Below are 20,345 nucleotides of genomic sequence, written 5' to 3' on the forward strand. Positions count from 1 at the left end.
TTTTCTTGGTGATAACTAGATTTTTGTGCTCATTGTTCCAGCTAAGCACAGCAGAAAAACATACAATCAGCAACTGCCCACCTGCTTCTAATGTGTATGAAGAGTATGAACATAGTAAGGTAAGAGCAGCAGAAGGGGAAAAGATGATAACCAATGCTGACCCTATGGTATACACCAATACATTTCACACTCACTCATAATGAAGGGGACTCCACAACTCTGTTCAAAACAGTTTATTTTATTTTTTTGTCAGACAAACACATTGATTTCTGGACCACAGTAGAGGATGGAAACCTTTCACAAACTTATTTATTTGAAAATACAAATATAAAATTATACTTTCCACATCTGTGATGTGAGAGACCCCCATCCACATAGTATTTTACAACAGGGCTTTAGAAAGCCATACACAGAGACCTGAAAGATGCTTGATATATAGATACAGATATATGTATATGTGTGTGTATATATAGTTTAAAAAAAAAAAGTCACTACCAAAGTTCTCATCAGTTCATACTAAAGTATAAAAGGAAGGGCTAGGCCTGCCACTGTGCCATAGTTTGTTTAGGTACATTTATGACCACCGGAAATGCTTAGACTTGCATTCTATTACTGATGGAATTCAGAACTCGTACAACATATAATGAATTATATTTGCTATCCACTACAGTCAAAATGACACACAGAGATCCCACACGTGGTGTCAGAGTATGTACAGAATACAGTTTTATAACATGGGTGACTCCTGCTTCTTGTCAAAGTTTTTTAGCTTTGATTTTTACACTGAAATGAAATTCTGTCAAGACAATACATTCTGATTGTTTGGAAACTTGTGAACAGATCACTTAGATTGACTTTCTTAACTACTTGTTTTTGGTAAATTTTATTACAGTATTAAAGTATTGCTTAGCTTACAGAATCTCCTCATGTAGTGTTCACACACAAAAATGGGTTTGAATTAGATTCTGTACTTATGAAACTCTACAGTGTATGTATGCAGACTCCAGAATCTGCCCGTGTGTCTTCAATGCACCGTCTCCCAAACTTACACTAACTTTCATTTTCCTGTCTCATCTGTTTTGCTTTTAAAAAACACTCAGGAAAAAAAAATCATCCATAAAAGTTCCACCCAGGAGACATTTCCACAGCATAAAAGATAACTATGAGTTAGTGTTTTTTTGTAAACAATTTCATATGCAATATCATATATAACCATGGCTGACCGTCAATAAAAATGTAATAAACAATATTGCTTTATTATAGATTATGTTGCATTGAGTGAATGGCAGAATGAAACAGGATGGTTTTTGTGGCTGAAGTCACTAGCCCTCATTCACACTAAAGGTCAAAATAGCATTACAGGTTTTATAGCAGGGGGAAGAAAAAAATCCGAACACCTTTCAGGTCATTATTACCCATAATTACCCAATGATTTAAACTAATCTAGCAAGATGTGTAACATTCACCAGCTGTATACTGCTGTACAATGAAGAAAAAAATTACAGCAACAGAGCCATGCTACCTTAAAGTCCAAGCTACAAATTCAAATTAAAATGAACATTATGAAGTATAGAAAACAAAAAGGACAAATAGATTAGTCTTCATTTTAATCAAGTCAATCACAAATGATTATTATTTTTTGGGGTGGGGGGAGGAGGGTAGTTACCCTCGATACTGCAATCCCTCCAAAATTTACATTGTGTTTAGTAACAAAAGTTGTCCCACCGTATCAGCACTTTGTATCATACTGCAGGTCTACCAGAAATGGGTAGGGCGTATCCCAATCTGGACAGGGACAGGAAAACCCGTCTCTATGTTAATAGTGGACTTCATGGGGGAGTAGGAGCTATTTTTTGTTGCCCATTTGCACAACCAGGCAGGAGTCTCTCTCTGATAACTCCCAGGGTAACAGTTCTAAATGGGCAAGATCAGTTGTATCAGTGCATTCGCCACTGTGCTTGACTAAAATAAAGATGTAGCTGAACCTTTGTGCTAAAATAATTTACAAAGAAAATCCTTCGAAATGGACTTCTAAATGAGTGGGGGACTAAAGTGAACCTTAGTCTAGGTAGCCACATCAAAAACATATCAGGTTCCACAATATTTGTGCTATGGGCCACTGGGACTTTTCAAAAGGTATATAAACATCTAAAACATATTCACACAGATTATCAATTTCTTCTGAGCATTCTTAAAAAAATATTTTTTTCTCTTAGTAAAATCATTTTAATATACCATGCCTCCCTCTTTTAAAAAATAAATTAAAAAAATCCAGTTTTGCATATCTAGCATTAGCATTTAAGGTAGTATGGCACACCCCCTTTTTAAAGTCAAGGGTGGGGATCTACAAAATGCTTTAGGAGTTTGCCAGCATTTTTAACATTGTGAGACCTTTGGTTAGTTGAAACCACATCAGATCAGCAAAAAATAAAATAAAAAGACGGGAAAAAAGGAAGAAACTGCCCAAAATTATTAGCATTTTTGTCTTAAATAAGAGAAAGTTCTATCCTTACTGGTCCTAAATCTGAATAACTACATCTAAATTTTTAACCTTAATTACAATACACCTACCAATATGTACTAGAAGAGGAAGAGAGAAAGAGGAGGGGGAAAATTCACTACACTAGCATCAGGACAGCACTCTTACAAGATAGCCATTTTATACACTATTAACATACAACAATGATCAACAAAGAATATTCTATGAGGTGATAGGGAATGGAGAGGAAAAACAAATGGTAGTACAGTACGTCATCAACATTGACAAAATATTAATAAAAAATTCCCTGACTTATACATTGGATCTCAGGGAATTTGGTTTGTTTTTTTTTATTATTTTTATTTTTTAAAGAACTGTTATTTTATTACTTGATCAAGTCTCAATATTTAAAAAGCGTCCAGCATTTTGCTTAAACCTGGTTGTTCTGAAATAAGAAAACAAAAAAACCAAAAAAACCCAACCTAAATTATTACACAAAAAAAGCATGATTTCATTTTTAAAAAACAAGAAAAACAAGGTTTTTTTCCCATTCAGATAGCATTATGATGCCTTGCTCTACCTGGTCTATTGAATGTCTACATTAGTCTACTTGTTAGTAAAATTTACAAAAATAGGAGTGCAGCAGCTCTTTTTAACAAATGTCGCATTCAGTGTCTTATACTGGCTGTACCTAAAGTACCAAATTTATAAACGTAACAATTTAAAAAAATATTAATAAAACTTGTCAATATTACGTTAAAAAAAGAAGAAATATATCCATACTACAGTATGTTCTTAATGCCACCTACCATGTTGTACTTCTATTTTGCTGTTGCAGGCCTATTTACCAATATTAAAAAAATTAAATTAAAAAATATCCTTCATAAGTTTCCTCCCCCAACAGAGGACCATATATATAACAGCCAAATATTAAACATGTGCAAATAGGAAACTGTCAGTTTTTCCCCCTACCAGTCACAGTGCAATGATGTTTTATACTTTTTTATATTTTTTAATTCTGTTTACATCTACAATAAATTAAAATCTTCTGTCGCTTCTAGGGTGATACTTGTAGCACTGAGGTATTCCAAACAAACAAACAATAAAAAGGTTGCTTTCCTAATTTGTTAATATAGAAAATAATGGATAAAAGGTATAATGCAAGCTTTAACACTGCTCCTCCTATGGCATGTTCGACACTGAAGAGGAATCTCTTCTCTGTCAGAGCTTTATAGGACATGCAGAGCAGCTGAAATGACTGGACAGCAAGTTGATCTAATTTAAAATAATGACTAATAAAGGTGTGCTTCAAACTTTAAATACTTTAAATATTAAAATTGTAGCTTCTTTTTCAGTCTTGGGAAAAAGCCGTTCTTAAATTAAAAAATATAACTAAACTGTTACCTTTTAAGCTGTGCACATATGACTAGTTAATATGCTGGTATGACGCTAGTACAGTTATAAGGTCTAACACACCTACAGAGCAAGCTAAACAGTGTTAATCTAACTCTCATGGGCCAGCTCTGGCAGTTGATCTAAACGTTTAAAACTTTTTTTCTTCCATTTAGTAGAGAAACTGCCTTAGACTGACTCCATCACAAAAATATTTTGTATTTCTCTTTCTTAATAGTTTATATGTAGTTAATGGAATTGTATTTACAGTTTTTTTTTCAGAATTCACAATTTCAAAAAACCTTATATCACCTCTTTCAACCAAAAAAAGCACTTATAGAAAAAGAAGGACACAAAAAATTTTGCAGTCCTTACCTTATTGCCGAAAATAGATATAATTAGGTTAACAAAGACGTCACAAATCAAAAGAACGGCTAGAGATCCTGCTATTCAGCTACCCTCTCAGCTCCCATACAACGCAAACTAAAAACTTGACTTCAGCTCACCCGCTGCTCTTGCTCTACTTCTAATTCAGTGTGTGCTAAAATTCCACCTGAAAAGTTTTTACAGTTTCAGAATTGGTACCAAAAGACTGAGACTCATGTTATCATCTCAGCATCCTTTAAGCAACAACTACATAAAACAAAAGTAAAAAGGAAGGAAAAAAGAAAAGAAAACCCCTTAATATAAACAGTTACACTATGGTTAGGCTTTTACTAGATACACAAATTAGAACTACACGACTACGAGAGTATGTCAAATGCGTTGAAAAAATGTGATTCAAATAGATTTAAGAGGGGGGGGAACCCATCAAGAAAATAAAACAAAAGAGAAATGGATTATATATACATATTTTAAAAGCTGTTTTTATAGTACAGCAGATTCATGAGATGATGAGAGAGATTTTAAACAACCTAAGTCCATAGAGTGCCACCTCCAGTTTATTTATGTTATTGGTGATGATGTAGTGCTCAAAGTCTGATGATATCACCTGAACATGGGACCATTCAGAAACTTCGCCCTGTCTTGCCTGGACATCCAGATATTCTCTATAAAGGATAAAAAGAACATATAACATAACCAATTTTTTTGAGAGTAACAGAAGTTCCCAAATCTAATGGAGTTCCTCACGGGGATTGTTCTGTACCTATATTTGTAAATAGCTCAGTGGAATTCCTGGGCAGGTCTTTGTATGTTATTTTGTGCAATTAATGCCACGCAGTATAACCTTGACATACAATAGACCTGACCCAGGGATGTGCTGAGGACCAGTAGCTCTTGTTGAAGTCACTGGGAGCTCAGTGCTTTTCAGTATCAAACCCACTATTAATATGTGTAATAGGTAACATCACTTAAATACAAAAAGTGAACAGAGCTAGTCTAAACATGACCTATTCAGTTTATGTAAATAGCAGGTGATGTCCGCATGGCAAAGGGCCAATGCATGGGAACTGTGCAAAATTTTTAATATCAAAATGAGAAGTGTACTTAAACATTTGACACCTGTGTTTTGGGCCATAATCTGTTCTAAATCACATGGTGTCAATCCAGAGTGACATCATTGAAGTTTATGGGGTTACTCTGGAATGAAAAGTATAGCAGAGCAGAATTTAAGCTATCGATCTTCTCTTTCAAATACATTTACAAAGGTAAAGTAAATACCTCAGTTTCAAATTCAGTGCTCCTTTGACAAGCTCCTTTTGTACTTTTACAGGGTGGTTTTTGTTTGTTTGGTTTTTGTTCACTAATATTTGGGAACAATAAAATATTACTAGATTCATCAGAAGTACTGGAAAATCTCCTTATGCACCAGTCACAGAGTTTACCTAGCTTTATAACATGCATATTTCTAAAACTGTTCAAGTACTTTCTAGATGATAACTTTTAAATGGGTACATTTCAACCGAATGATCACTTTTATAAGTGGATGTGTAACACCTAACTCACCGATCCTGCAGACAGACAATTTCGTATGTCAGTAATCCAACTGAGTGCAACAGGACTACTCTTCTAGGTCAATTTTTCCAGGATTGGGACAGAGGGGGGTAATTATTATTTAAACTTCACTACAGAAATGATTTTAATTATGACAAAAATAAAAAAACACTCCTGCAGTTGAGGGTCTATCTACAGTGCAGGCAGGCAGGGGTGTGATTTGCATCTCGTGTAGATGTACTCTAGCGCAGCACCTCTCAACCTTTCCAGATGACAGGACCCCTTTCAGGAGTCTGATTTGTCTTGTGTACTCCAAGTTTCACCCCACTTAAAAACTACTTGCTTACAAAATCAGACATAAAAGTGTCACACAGCACACAATTACTGAAATGTTGCTTACTTTCTCATTTATACCATATACTATACATCTATTGGAATATAAATATTGTACTTACATTTCAGTGTATAGTATGTAGAGCAGCATACACAAGTCATTCCTGTATGAAATTTTAGTTGTATTGACTTTGTTAGAGCTTTTTATGTAGCCTGTTGTAAAACTAGGCAAATACCTAGATGAGCTGATGTACCACCTGGAAGATCTCTGCCTAATCCCAGTCTGAGAACCACTGCTCTAGCGAGCTTGCTAAAAACAAGCAAGTGGGTTTCAGCATGGGCTGCACAAGCGAGTACGTACACAGGTGGGCTTGTGCTGCAGTGTCCTCACTTTAGTGAGCTAGCTAGAGCACAGCTAGCACAGAAACGTCTGCACGAGCTGCAAATCACACCTGTGGCTGCCGTGCAGGTGTATCCTGAGTTGTATTCCAGCAGGAGGGAGATGAGGGATATGCTGGCAGACCTGAAAGCTTGCACACACAGAGTATGCAGAAGGGCTGAACTTTGACAGGAAATTCACTGCAATTCATTTTAAGTAATGTAATTTTTAAAGACCCAGTTCAAATACTATCACATCCCATCTCAGTATCAAGATGAGATTTTTGCTTTACAGAAAGGCCTCGGCATGTGGAGAACCACTATACCAGCAGCCCCTTGTAAGCTGGAGCAGTGGAGCCTGCCCACAGATGGAAGAGGAAACCATAGTGAGATAAGTGGAAGTATATTTTGGAAGGCACTGTCACAATTACAAATTTCAAACTCAATAGTCCTTGAGAAATTAATAATACGGACAATCCCCCCCCCCCCAAATCGATTTTAATTAGTAATTAGCAGTGTTAACAGCTATTTCTGTTTTTAAGTCATTAATGATTGCACTTGTAACACTGGCCAGTAAATAATGGTTACAGTTGATGTGCTGTGGTAGGTTTAAGATGATAGCAATATATTAATTTTGTTAACATTTCCTGTCTTGCGGCATTATTAGTTCAAATTACTATTTCTTTAAAAATCCCCAACATGCTTTGAACTCCATGGCTTGTCTTTATGAAGGATATGGACACAACAATCGTGAAAATATTATTAAATTAAATAGTATTATTATTAAAATATAAGCCAATTACCGTGTGTGTCTGTGTGTATACACACTCTATAACGTTACCAGAAATAACTAGGATTAAAAATGAGTGCTTGTATATTTTACTCTCCCCATAAAAATTATATTTTTATATATATAAACATTCTTAAAAATTTAAAATACACATTTATGCAGGAGATACACATGACCATTTCTTGTCATACATTAAAGGAGATCATAACATAGTAATAGTTATAAACTGATCAATGTACTATCTCTATTAGATACAAAAATCATGCAGCCCAGCATCAATGGGCGTTTTGTGGGGTGATCATGGCTTGATGGTTAAGGGGTGTGTATGTGTGTGTGTGTGTGTGGGGGGAGGCTGTTTTTCTAGGTAGGGTTTTTTTTTTGTTGCATATATTGGTAGATACACATACACATTTAAGTACCCTCCACATGTATTGTAACAATCCCCCTCCCCTCTGTAATTATGATTTTAATTCCATAGATTTATTTGAAATTTAAAATGTGACTGATCAGATTTATTCCTAGCTAAGAATCAATAGAAATAAAATTTGACATTTAAATGTATTTTGTATCCGTATAGAAAAATGTAAACTACAAAGGTAAACACATGGTTTAATAGGCATAACTTTTATTTTGTATTGACTGACTTTTTAATTTACACTATTAGAGGTATAAGAATATTCATTTGCAAAAATGAATATGCCAAAAGGCCAAACAATTTTTTTTTAAACATGTAATTAACTCAAGCTCAGTTAAAAGGGTAGGAAACTGGCAGTGATCCAAATACTAAGGTAATGTCTTTAATTTAATTTGCTTAGGTTTAATTTTTTAATCTAGATAATTGCTCTATGGTTACTAGTAACAATGTTATCTCATAGCTGTAATATTTGGTACAGTACTTAATTATGAATTATGGTTTTCTTTGCAATAAAGCAACGGTGCTCACTTATTTTTAGAAAACTGCATTCATAGCAAATCCGTAATCCTCACAGCAATGCTGCCTACTGACACTTTTTCATTTGTTTCCCCAAAGACTTCTGGAATCATCATTTATTCCTTTGGGTTTTAAAGAATGCCAGCAACTGCTCTAAGCTTAATAAATGTGAAAACACTAACTTTGTTGGGTTCTAGCTCCTGATTCTCTTCCAGTTTCCAACCCACAAGATTGATTTTTAAAATAAACAATTGCAAAAAGGAATGATTAAAGGCCAAGGAAAAAAGAAAGTGAAAATCAAAAGGTGTTTTCTTAATTTAAAATATATAGGGGACATAGTAGCTTAGCATAAAATACAAATGGTATATATTGTAATACCTCAAAGTGAGATGGCAACCAACCATGTGTAACGTTTCAATGGTATCCATTTGTAAAAGCCGTTGCAATCAAAGGTCCCTAAAATTGTACAATTATTAAGGTCATCAGTGTTCTATACATGGGAACAGATTATTATTTTTTTGGCAAGTAATTATCAAAGGACTTGAAAGACTGTGTTGCCAGCATGAATATGTGTTTAAGAAAGCTGTTCTCTGGTCACCACTGACTTGATGTGTTGAATTCTAATCTTATCTTTCCAAGACACTAATCTTCTCACCCTCCCCCCTCTAAATTTTCGGCTTTTTAAACATTAGGATTAGTAAATGGACAATGTTAAAAAAATAAAGAATAAAAAAGACCCCCATGTTCTCGATAAGGTTATGGGGGGAGAGGAGGAATTAGGAGGCTGCCAATCTGCACGTCAGAGAGAAAATACTTCCTTAAAAAATGATAGTACAGACAAAACAAGATGCCAAATGTATTATTATTATTAGACAATCAGGACGTTGCAAAAGTCAAAGTGCACAAGTTTTCAAGAACAAACAGGTCTTTTTCTTTAGGCGAAAAGTGGAAATGAGGGGTGTTGTAAGTGGTGATAGATGGCAGTTTAAATTAATGTAGCTCTTGGCAGAATAATCATAATCCACATTTCAGAGCACCACTGATCCAATGAGATTGTCAAGTTACTTAAGTGACCTTACGACGGGAATGGAATCGAACAAGAATTCAGAACATCAGGGCAAAACTAGAAGGCGCAAAAAGGTATTTAAAAAATATAATGAAAACCACATTAGTTAATTTCAGGAGCTTTGTCTGCACTACATTTTTTCCCCCCAACCAATTTGGCTAAAATATTAACATTACTCTCTGATTTGGTTTTGAGTAATCTTTTGAAACTGCTCTATACATCTCAGATGGAAAACACACAATGAAAAAAATCTCATTGTTTGCTTAACATTTTTTTTTCGGGTAGCTGATTTCCCATTTCAAAGACTGACAGCCACTAAACAGATTCAAACACATTCATGCTAACGCACAGAGGTAAAACAATACAATCTGAAAAACAGCATGCAAGTTTGTTAAGTAAATTTCCATTGCCTATATTAGTTAGATGATAGAACCATGAAAATATTTCCCATTGACTTGAGGAAAAAAAATAGCAGGGACTTACTTGTGACCTTCCAATTTCAAGAAATGTTAGCAATAAACTAGTTATCAACATGTTGAGCACACATTATCTCAGGCTCACTTTTCTTCTTCAATTCCATACTAAGGTTCCGATTCTGCAAACACTTGTGCATGTACTTAACTTTAAGCATGTAAATAGTCCCATTGACATGAGTAAGACTATTCATCGGTTTTAAATTAAGGACATGTATGTTTGCAGAACTGGAGATGCTAAAGCAAGGACCACTTTCTCTTCGATAGAGATAAAGAATTGGGGCATTATATGCCGTTCGGTGCCTCAGCCTAAAATATTTGTTCTACAGAAATAGCGAGACTTAAATTTAAAATGAACAGAAACTTTAAGCATTTTTTAAAATATTACAGTTTAAAGTAATATAATGGAGGAGTAGGGGGGGTCATACAAGCATTTTCAATTCCGCTTATAATTCAAGTGCCAGTGGAGTGTGCCATTTTGAAACAAGTCTATTAGTAAATTGAGCAAGTTAGACAGAATAGTATCACAAAATGGTAAAAGGCTACGTGAGCAGTGCACCACACAACTCATTTTTAATTAAAAAAAAAAACAAAACCCCTCTACAAAACGGTTCCTGAACTAAATTCAAATCACCCCCGTGGAGAAGGGAAAGAAATGGTTACTTACAGCGATTCCGTGGCCAAAGCCAGAGCCTGGCTGAGGACTGGCAGCACTTATGTAATTACCAACACCGGAGTCCTGACTGGCTGTACCGTAGAGGTCTGCAACTGGCCCTGGGCTGTTAGCCCCTGGAAATCCTCCTGGCCGGGCTGGATTGGAGCCTGCCGGGGAAGCGGGTGCGCCAAAATTCGGTTGAGCACTGTAGCTATTCAAGACTGGTGTGCAGAGAATAAAGCTGGGTATGAGGCCAGAAGCTGAGCATGCACAGTTATTACAAAGCCAAACACTAGAATAAACAGCCTAGGCCCAACTTCTAACACTTAACCAAGGCCATGCGATAGGAGAGCAAGTACTGAATAATAGTCAGCCCATACTACTAAGAAGCTTGGAGCTCCAAATATATATAGATAGATATATATATATAAAAAAACCAATCATTCAACACACTACTGCAACCAGAGACCGTAGGTGCTCATTTTCACCAAATTATCACAAACTATATAGATATTTTTCAACATCTGATTTGATGCTCATGCAGTAGTAACAAGTTTTCTAGATCTGGGCACGTCGAGACAGCATTCACATCCCATGCAAACTACAAAGGAACTAGTTTTAGACTACACATTGTGTTAATATTGATATTAAAATGTTGACAGCAAATAAAGCAAATCACATCTAGTAAAATCATTTTTGGATCCATTCAATACTTTACCAAACCTCTCCCTCCCCCCCGCCCTTTTATCTGTAAGCTATATAAAGATTTCAACATCTAAAAGGTTTGTTTTTTTAAAAAAAAATGGTATGGAATGGAACATTTTGGAGTAACTTTTTTTTTTTTAATTGTTATGAAGGAGATTTTTTTTTTTTGTTCCTTAGATTTGGAGAGCGAAGACCTCCCTCTGTCTCCAAAACTGCACAAAATAAGTAAGTGAAGATCAAAACCAAAAAAGAATTCCATAGGATCTATGACACTCACCTCCTTAAGGGGAAGTAAAAGAATTTTTTTTTAAGTCAGAAAAAGATGCTAACAGATAAATTTGGATCTTTAAGCATGTTAGATGATCAGATTTGGGCATTTCTCACAATCACTCTGGAATGTAAAATTTATGAGTAAAAGACTTGACTGCAAAGAGAAATGTTAGCAGGCTAGGAAGACTCAAATGGAAATAGCTTGCTGCAAGATAAACCTATGTTACTTCCAAGGTCCTTACAGAAGTGCAGAGAGACATGCCTGTATGCACCATTAAGCCCACCTATTCTCTCACAGCATCCCTTGCGAGCCAGATAAAGTTAGTGTATATACACACACACATATTTTAAACTGCTCAGTTGGTTTCAATTTCCCTCATTTAATTAGACTAGACTGAACAAGATGCTGGCAAATAAATAAGCACAGTGAAAAGACAAATAAATCAAAAAGATATGTAGTCTGGCAAGACCTCAATTAAATAAACCTTAGTTATCATTCTATTTGTAACAGTTAGCGAGGTTTGAGTTTTAGTCATCAACTCCGAAGAGGCGGGTATTTAAACACCTTTTTAAAAGCCCCTAAATCTAGCAGATGGAATCCACGCCATGCCCTGAAGAGACCCATCCTTCTCAAATCTAACTGCCCAGGCTGTTCCACCTAGGTATAGAGAGACAGACTAAAAGTGAAATTTAATACTGCACAGTCAAACCCAATCTGTCATTATCTCTGAATTATTAATATAAAGTAGCTATTAGAAACAGGCCTGAGCTGCAAAGTTTTGTATTTCCCCAAAGTTCAAGGCTGTACAGCTACAGGGTTTTGGCCTCTCTCTTTTTGCTGAGTCTCCTGCAGACAATCATAGAATCATAGGTGATTAGAGTTGGAAGAGACCTCCGGAGGTCATCTAGTCCAATCCCCTGCTCAAAGCAGGACCAACACCAACTAAATCATCCCAGCCAGGGCTTTGTCAAGCCAGGCCTTAAAAACCTCTAAGGATGGAGATTCCACCACCTCCCTAGGTAACGCATTCCAGTGCTTCACCACCCTCCTAGTGAAATAGTGTTTCCTAATATCCAGCCTAGACCTCCCACACTGCAACTTGAGACCATTACTCCTTGTTCTGTCATCTGCCACCACTGAGACCAGCCGAGCTCCATCCTCTTTGGAACCTCTCTTCAGGTAGGAGGGGAAGTTAGGAGTTAAACAGGGGATGAGTGAAGTGTGGCAGCTTGTAGACGCCCTCTCCTTGTAATCTGCAGGTAAGAACTGAGCTGATCAATTGCAGGTTTTTATTGCCGATGAAATCCAAGAGTGAGCAAGTCCTATTTCTTTGTCAAGAGACACCCAGAAAAGATTATAGTCCTACTCTAAGAATGGGCTTTGGACAAAATGAACAAAATGGGCTTTGGATCAGCTCCTTGTTAAAAATTACAACAATTTATATGCAAATTTGGTACAGCCACCATAGTCTTCAGCATCACACACTGTGGGAGTCTTAAGTCCATTGAGACATGATCATTCAGGATTTCCCATTATGCCACTGGCTCAGAATTGAGCAATCTTTCACTGAGCTAGAGTTAAATACTCCTCAACTAGATCAATTAACCAGCAAACGTAAAATGGCAACCAATGGCTTTGCAGTGGTCGGAAAGTCCAGTTTACAAAATAAATTGTGCAATGTGGCTCTTTGTAACTGGTAACAGGAGGAAGTAAGTAGGTCATCTAATTCAGCAAGTTAAAAGAAATAAGGCAAGAAGAGAGTAAACAGATTATTTTGGAACACGCTGGCAAACAAAGCACCATTTTTTAATATTAAAGATTAAATGTCAAGATAACATTTGGCCTTCTCACTCAGGAAGAAAAATATCCAGCTGAGATATTCAAAAGCCCTTTATTATCTTGCTCTAGCACACTTTTTTTTCTGGTTCAATTAAATGGATACAGGTTTTACTGCCAAGTCACACAGAAAACCTGGTTTGCCCAGTTGAGCAAATCCATGGGCCTCTAACAGGCCCACGGGAGGGAAAGAAACCATTTTAAATTTCCTTCATGCTGATTTGCAAAGAATGCAGACGGCCTTTACTGAGGACGACATAAGGACACACATTCCTTAGAAACAAACCATGCCAGAAGGAAAAAATTAACTGTGTTCAGGGTAGATAAACAAATAACCCCAAACAGTCCAACCATCAGCCAAAGGTCACAAGAGATGGCTTGTGGCGAACCTTAAAAAAATAACACTGCTGAGTTTTAAGAGAGTTCTCAGTCTTGTTCCATCCTAGCAATGGCGTCAATGACACAAACAATTGTACCGTCATTTCTGTCACTTACTTTTAATTCTCATATTGAAACATATGCATGTGTGTAGGGCAGGGAAGCGTTTACAAAGAAGTGTCTATTATTATGAAAGACACCAGTCTGACTAGCGGTGCAGGTTTTGACTGTAATGTGTCTTAATGATGTGGATAATAGATACCCTCTGTGTGATGGTGTGTTACTGCATTGGCCAGATCTTCTAAATAAAGGTAATTTTGAAGACTCCATTTCAGAACATGATTTGCTGGGAAAACCCAAAGTCATAACAATGTCAAGAAGCAGTGGCACTCCCCAGAGAACACAGGGCAGATTATACATAGAAATATGCCAAGGGTTTAATTAAAAACAAACAAAACCAAAAAATATTCACAAAATAGGCCAAATTTCTCCCTGGTGTAACTCACTGAAGTCAACGGAGGTGACACCTGGGCTGAACAGGTCCCTCTGTTTTCAATATTAATTTCACGATACAATGATAAAATTACACTGTTTAAAACAACGACCAGTTTCTAAAGAGTTGTGCTCTATTCTAGCATGGCTGTTCTACTCTACATCCATAAGATGAGAGAAGCTAGAGATGGAAATGACCAGATCAGAGCATCCAGCTTTCTACATGTGCAGATTAGAGACCCCCACAAGAAGAAATCACATATCCAACTAATGCTGTGCTGCGTGCGTGGAGGGGAGGGGGAGAGAAACATTTCAAAGCTTCAAATATTTTTACTTACTTAAAATGTATTTGAAAGGATGAAGTATTGGGGAGGCGGAGCTGGCTGACTGGCAGATCTGGATACCGATGTTTACAGCGTATATCCAGTGATTACTGAAGAAGCAACTGTATGAGCCTCATAAAATACCACCTCACGTCTAACAGGAGCAGCAATATGGGCTAGATCCTCAGCTAGTGTAAATCAGAAATGCTCCGTTCCTTTCGGTGGAGCAATATCGATTTACACAGCTGAGGATATGGGACAGATCTTTTAGGACAGTAAAAATGGCAAGCCACCTCAAGCAGAGACTTCTCCTTAGATGACCCCCTAACACTGATGGATTTTATTGAGATTGTCTTTTGGTACCCATTGTGGTAAACTGGAAGTGGAATAGAGCTAAGGACACTCATTGATTCTCCCTGGGATCAAACTGAGGGAGCTCTGGAATTTGAGTTAGATGGAAACAAATTCCCCTTGTTAAAATAAAATAATCATCGTAACGTACAGTGGCATGCCATTTGTAGTGAATTCCACAAGACAGCAGCTCTCTTTATAGTCATGAATGAAAACCCCATTTCAGTGCACTGCCCTGTGCAAAATGTAACCCTGATATTGAGAATGAAGTTTTTCTGTGCAAACATAACTAAAAATAACACTAGTTTACTAGACGAGGATTCTACTACGTACACAAGGAGAAGAGGGGATGGAATGCGAGTATCCCCTAGGTATTTACCACATGGGAGATAAAATGGGTACTCAAAAGATCTCAAAGGAAGATTTCCCACGCTTACAGGAGCTGCTGACTGATGCCAATATGCTGCTAATAGTAGCACAAATGGTTTAGCAATAAGTGGCTATAACACCACAACCAATAATATAGGAAGACACATCAGCATCCAGGGTAAAATCATTCAATTTGCAACTGCAAAAATCATAAGTGGATGACAAGAAAACACTTGCTTTAGTGATTTCCTGTAAGGAAGAGAGAAAACTAAAAGCCACCAAAGAGATTTCTAGAAGCTAGTCTAATCTCTCCCCATCTCTCCCCAGGGAGTTTTGCTGACTTAAAGGTAGGGGATTATTGTTTTCCAATATCATTTTTGGCTGTCAGTCCAAGGAGATCAAGAATTAAGTGTTATCCATTCTCCCCTTCCACCCAAGGCACCAACCAGCTGATGCAAGTCTCTACTTAGCTCAGCATAAAATCACTGTCTGATGATTCAGCATTAAACATGGGCAGGTACAGTTAACTTCCTCCACTGCTAGGGATTTTATTGTACTTGTGAAGTCTTGTTGATCAGGCCCCACATTTTCCACATGCCTTAAAAGGTTTGGGTTCAATTTACTAACCAATTGCACATGAAACCATCCTGCACAGAACATTTCACAGCAGAAGAACTTCAGCCTAATAACTCAAACCTTCGAGTTTCTCATATGCAGAATTTGTGGTCCCAGTCTTTACTAGTAGATACTGTACCAGAGTAGTGTCAAGAAAGATGTGGGAAACATTGTATGCATCTGTGATTTCGATCTCACCCACAACCCAGGGGTCCTCAGCATAAAACTGAGGATCTTCTAGATTTCCTCAGACCCCACCACTCCTTTCCAGTGGCATCTTACCCTGAGGGTGAGATGGTCCAGTGCCTAGAGCAATTATAATCAAGGGGCAGGATCCATCAGATGTGACAGAGAATGGGATGCATACATTTTTTGTTCAATATGTGTTTTGACTTAGTTGTGTGTCTTATTACAGTGCTCTGATCATTCACTGTGTCTAGTAAATTTTCACCTGTACTTGAAGTTTTGCCTGTTGGCTGAATTAGGCACCAATTCACTGTGCAGCCTATACGGGGCCGGGACAAATATTTTTTACCTCCTGTCTTTAAGAGGCGCATGGTGAAGGTGGCTATTTTCAATCTAGGCCCAGTGCAAAAGGAAAGACTAACTTGACAATATCCTTTCCCCCTGCCTTTCCCTCCTCCAGTCCACACACCCACCCATGAGGTCCTACACAGCAGCTGCCCTTCTCCTGACTTCCTCCAGAAACCTGTCAGCTCTGCTTCTTAGTTGGTCAACAGGATGGGTGCGAACGGGCTATGCTCCCTCTTCAGCACTTTCAGTACTCACTGTCCTGCAGTGAGCAACTTGGAGTGGGAGTCTTTGCCACAGCAGTGCCATTTGGGTGGACTGGAGTTTAGGGAGCAATAAAAGCTACTGCAAAACAGAGGTCAGGATAATTTGGGCAATTCTACCACCACACACTATCGGCAAAGGGAAAGCAGTGCTTCTCTGTCAGTGGAGCAGGAGGGTCAGGGCATGAGTATCACAAGGGAGCTAAGAGGGATGGAGAATGTATAGTGGGGACCAGATTGAGAAGAATATTGGGTTTGACCTCTTGCAGCCACAGCAAGCCATCGAAGTCCCAATATGAGTTGAAGCCAAATGAGTAACACCCAGCAGTGACAGCACCGCAGAAAGGTGGCAAAGCTCCCGTGATGTAAAAAGAGAAAGGAAAAAGGATGCAAAAATTAAAATGATGATAACGTATGAGTTCTCATGTCAGGAGCTGGGCAACCTGGATAGGGACACTATTTTTAATGATGATTTGCATTACACCAGCCCCCAGAGATTCCAACCAAGAATCAGGGTCCATTGTGCTATGCACTCTATAGACACAGGGAGAGATTACAGTCTAACTCGATTGGATAGGCAATAGGAATTATTATCCCCATTTTACAGATTGGGAACTGAGGCATAGAAAGATTAAGTGACTTGTCCAAATTCATATAGGGAGTCTGTGGCAGAGCTGGGAATTGATCCCGGGTCTCATACCAAGTGCCTTAATCACAAAGCCATCCTTCCTCTCGTAGTTTTCCTTTTTAATTGTGACTTTTGGTATTTATTATTTGCATTTGTTGACTTTTTCTATCACAGTGCAATTATAAGGAAGGGGCTGGATGTCGCTGAAATATGACTGGGTATTAAATAGAATCTGTAGGTCTCTATTGTACCAGGAAGCCCTGGAATAAGCCAGTTCAATTTTGTGGTCATGAACTTTTATGAGGTAAAGGTAAAACAATATTTTTGAAACAAACAAACAAACAAATGGAAAAGCTTGAACAAAAAGTGATTGATGACTATTTGGGGGCTGCTTTTAAATTGAGATCATAGGGGTTGATGACTGAGAAGGGGATGGGAAGAACCTATTGGTAAGAGAAAATGTAATCTCTAGTTTTATTGAAGAGTGGAACTAACTTTCTGTTGCAGGCAGCCTGCTAAGCTCTGTACAGCTCTCAAATGAGTCTCCAGTGGGAAACAACAAAGCAGTAAACATCTGTTTCAAATTTCACTCTTGGAAACAGCAATATTACACAATCGCATCCAGTCTGGGCATAAGCTAGTACTCAGAACAGATCTGGATCTGTCAACCCCAAGTTACATAAAAGACCCACCAGAATCACATTAAAAGAAACAGCTACAAAAATTATGGGACTTGCAAGCATCCAACTCCCAAGTTGTGATGTTAGTTTGTAAGACCTCAGGTTCTTAGGTCTTGTTGGCATGCAGAGTTGCACTGGTTTAGCTACAGGGGTGATTTTAAGCTGATGTGGATAAACTGGTTCACACTCCAGTGTGGACATGCTCATTTCAGTTTAAATCAGCAGAGGTTATCAATCTTTTTCTTTCTGAACCCCGCCCCAGGCTATAAAAACTCCAGGCCCCACTTGTTCCACAACAACTGTTTTTCTGCATATGAAAGCCAGGGCCGGCGTTAAGGGGTAAGCAAGCAGGGCAATTGCCCGGGGCCCTCCAAATCTAAGTTGCTCAGGCTTCAGCCCCAGGTGGCAAGGGCTTGGGGCCCTGGGCTTCAGCCCCGCGGGGTGGGGCTTCGGCTTTCTGCTCTGGGCCCCAGTGAGTCTAACGCCGACCTGGGGGACCTCCTGAAACCTGCTTGGGGACCCCTGGCTGAGAACTGCTGGAATATAGTATGCTTCACTTCCTGTACTCAGTTACTGGGGAGTCTTGCCAGGCACTGTTAAACAGCGGCCACTTCTCACCAGAGGTGGCCACACCACCTGCGATTCATCTCTGTGCACTGTACAACTGCACAGTTTATTGTACAATTCATGGAGCTAAATCTCCAAAGCTCCCTAGGGTGCATTTGGTGCTACAGAAATACAAGTTCATCCTCATTACACTCCCTCCGGATGTATCCTCAGTGATTTCCACAGTCCTACAAGAATATCTATAGAAACTGGTCTTTTGACTGAAATAACAGCGTGGGAGAATTTTAAAAACTCCAATAACTTCAGGACAGTTTTTCTTACGAATAGGATTTTACCATTAAATCATCCTTGTTCCCCTTTAAAAAAGCTTTTTTAACCAACTCTTAATGTGCATGTAACATACTTTTCAAAGTGTGGTTCTCCCAACACCTGATTTACATGAAGGAGCCGATAGCTGGAGCTCACATAATAATCCTTGCAGTTCAAGACATACTAAGAAGGTGGAGACTCATAATGCTACAAAATATTCTGCTGGGAGCAATGACAGGGAGAAAGCTGAGGCCAGCTTATCTGGTGCTTTGTCCTATGAACTGCCATGTTAACACAGAGCCCGCTCACAAATTAATCCAGCGTTGGACAAGAAAGGTCACCACTGAAAGATAAACTCTTTTTCGATAAAGTGTTGAGAAATTTCTAAGTCATGACTCATTATGACATTTGCCTTAGCATATGGTGTATTGCTCGAAGGGGGATTCAGAATGCCTCTCTGGGAGGGAAGGGAAAGGGCATTAGTTAAAGCATGACCAAGTCGGGCAAATAAATGCCGCCCGACTCAACTCAGCTCATCCAAATTCAATACATACAAAGAAGTGGGAGAGGGGGGAAATGGAGGTTACTTACCTGTAACTGGAGGTTCTTTGTGATGTGTGGTCCCTATCTGAATTTCACATGTGGGTACATGTACTCGCGCCTGAGTGGGGAATTCTTTTTAAAAGCATAGTCCATTAGCCCACTCACAAGACCAAGACCGCTCCAGTTTCCATTCTTACTGCAATCCAAACAATCCACAGCAAAGGGGAAAGAGGGCAAGTAGCGGAATACATATAGGGATCACCCATCTCAAAGAACCTTCAATTACAGGTAAGAAACCTCCATGTCTTCTTCAAGTGATGGTCCCTATGTGTATCCCACACATGGGATATTAGCAAGCAGTAATCAAACAGGAGGTGGGTGCAAGGATAACTGACTGTGGTACAGTGTCCCCACAGCTGGATCCGCAGTGGATGTCTGGACCAGAGCGTAATGCCTCATGAAGGATGGCAGAGAGCTCCAAGTAGCTGCCCTACACATCTCTAGTAGGGACACGTCTCTCAGCTTGCCCTGTGGTGGAATGTGCCCTCACCGCCTCTAGGGAGTGAATGTGAGCTAGCTGGTAACAAAAGGTAATACAGCCAGAGAGACACTTAGGAAGTCTCTCTGGAGAGGCACTGGCCCACACCACCCTTGATTCATCCTCGGTTCGGAGCACGAGGAGCGCTATGGCACATGTATGGACAAGCGGACACTGCTTGTAAAAAAATTCCAGAGTCAGACGCATGGTGTGTATTTGTACCCACGAAGGGACCATCACATGAAGAACTAAAAGATTTAGCCATAAGATTATTGTCCTACATGGAAAACGTGCATGATACATGAATTAAGATCAATCCATTTAAGGCTTTTGGGTACTGTGGAAATAAATTACACCTGATGAGAAAATACACTCTTAAGCACCATTAAAGTGCATAGTATTTCAAAGGAAACAAACAAGGTGAGATATTTACACAGGTATAAAACAGGCATTAAATTATATAGATATAGCTATTTCTCTGGACATATGAGCTACATTTAACGTTAGGTAAAAA

General features: G+C 38.4%; 1 protein-coding gene across 13 annotated transcripts in view; it reads right to left on the minus strand.

Annotated features, from left to right (window-relative positions):
* Nucleotides 1–218: 218 nt before the first annotated feature.
* The window catches only part of MSI2 (musashi RNA binding protein 2), a 401,448-nt gene continuing 381,321 nt past the window's right edge, over nucleotides 219–20,345 (minus strand). For 9 of the 13 annotated variants that reach the window (XM_054008322.1, XM_054008327.1, XM_054008328.1 and 6 more), the window contains 3 exons: nucleotides 10,445–10,653; nucleotides 8,617–8,694; nucleotides 219–4,920 (listed from right to left, as the gene is read on the minus strand). In XM_054008322.1, coding sequence (XP_053864297.1) covers nucleotides 8,653–8,694; nucleotides 10,445–10,653 — 251 coding nt within the window. In that variant the 3' untranslated portion in view covers nucleotides 219–4,920; nucleotides 8,617–8,652. The remainder of the gene's footprint in view (nucleotides 4,921–8,616; nucleotides 8,695–10,444; nucleotides 10,654–20,345) is intronic. The other 4 variants (XM_054008332.1, XM_054008326.1, XM_054008333.1 and 1 more) reach the window with 2 other exon arrangements.

Source organism: Malaclemys terrapin, chromosome 18, assembly GCF_027887155.1.
Source record: "Malaclemys terrapin pileata isolate rMalTer1 chromosome 18, rMalTer1.hap1, whole genome shotgun sequence".
Classification (NCBI taxonomy): Eukaryota; Metazoa; Chordata; order Testudines; family Emydidae; genus Malaclemys; species Malaclemys terrapin.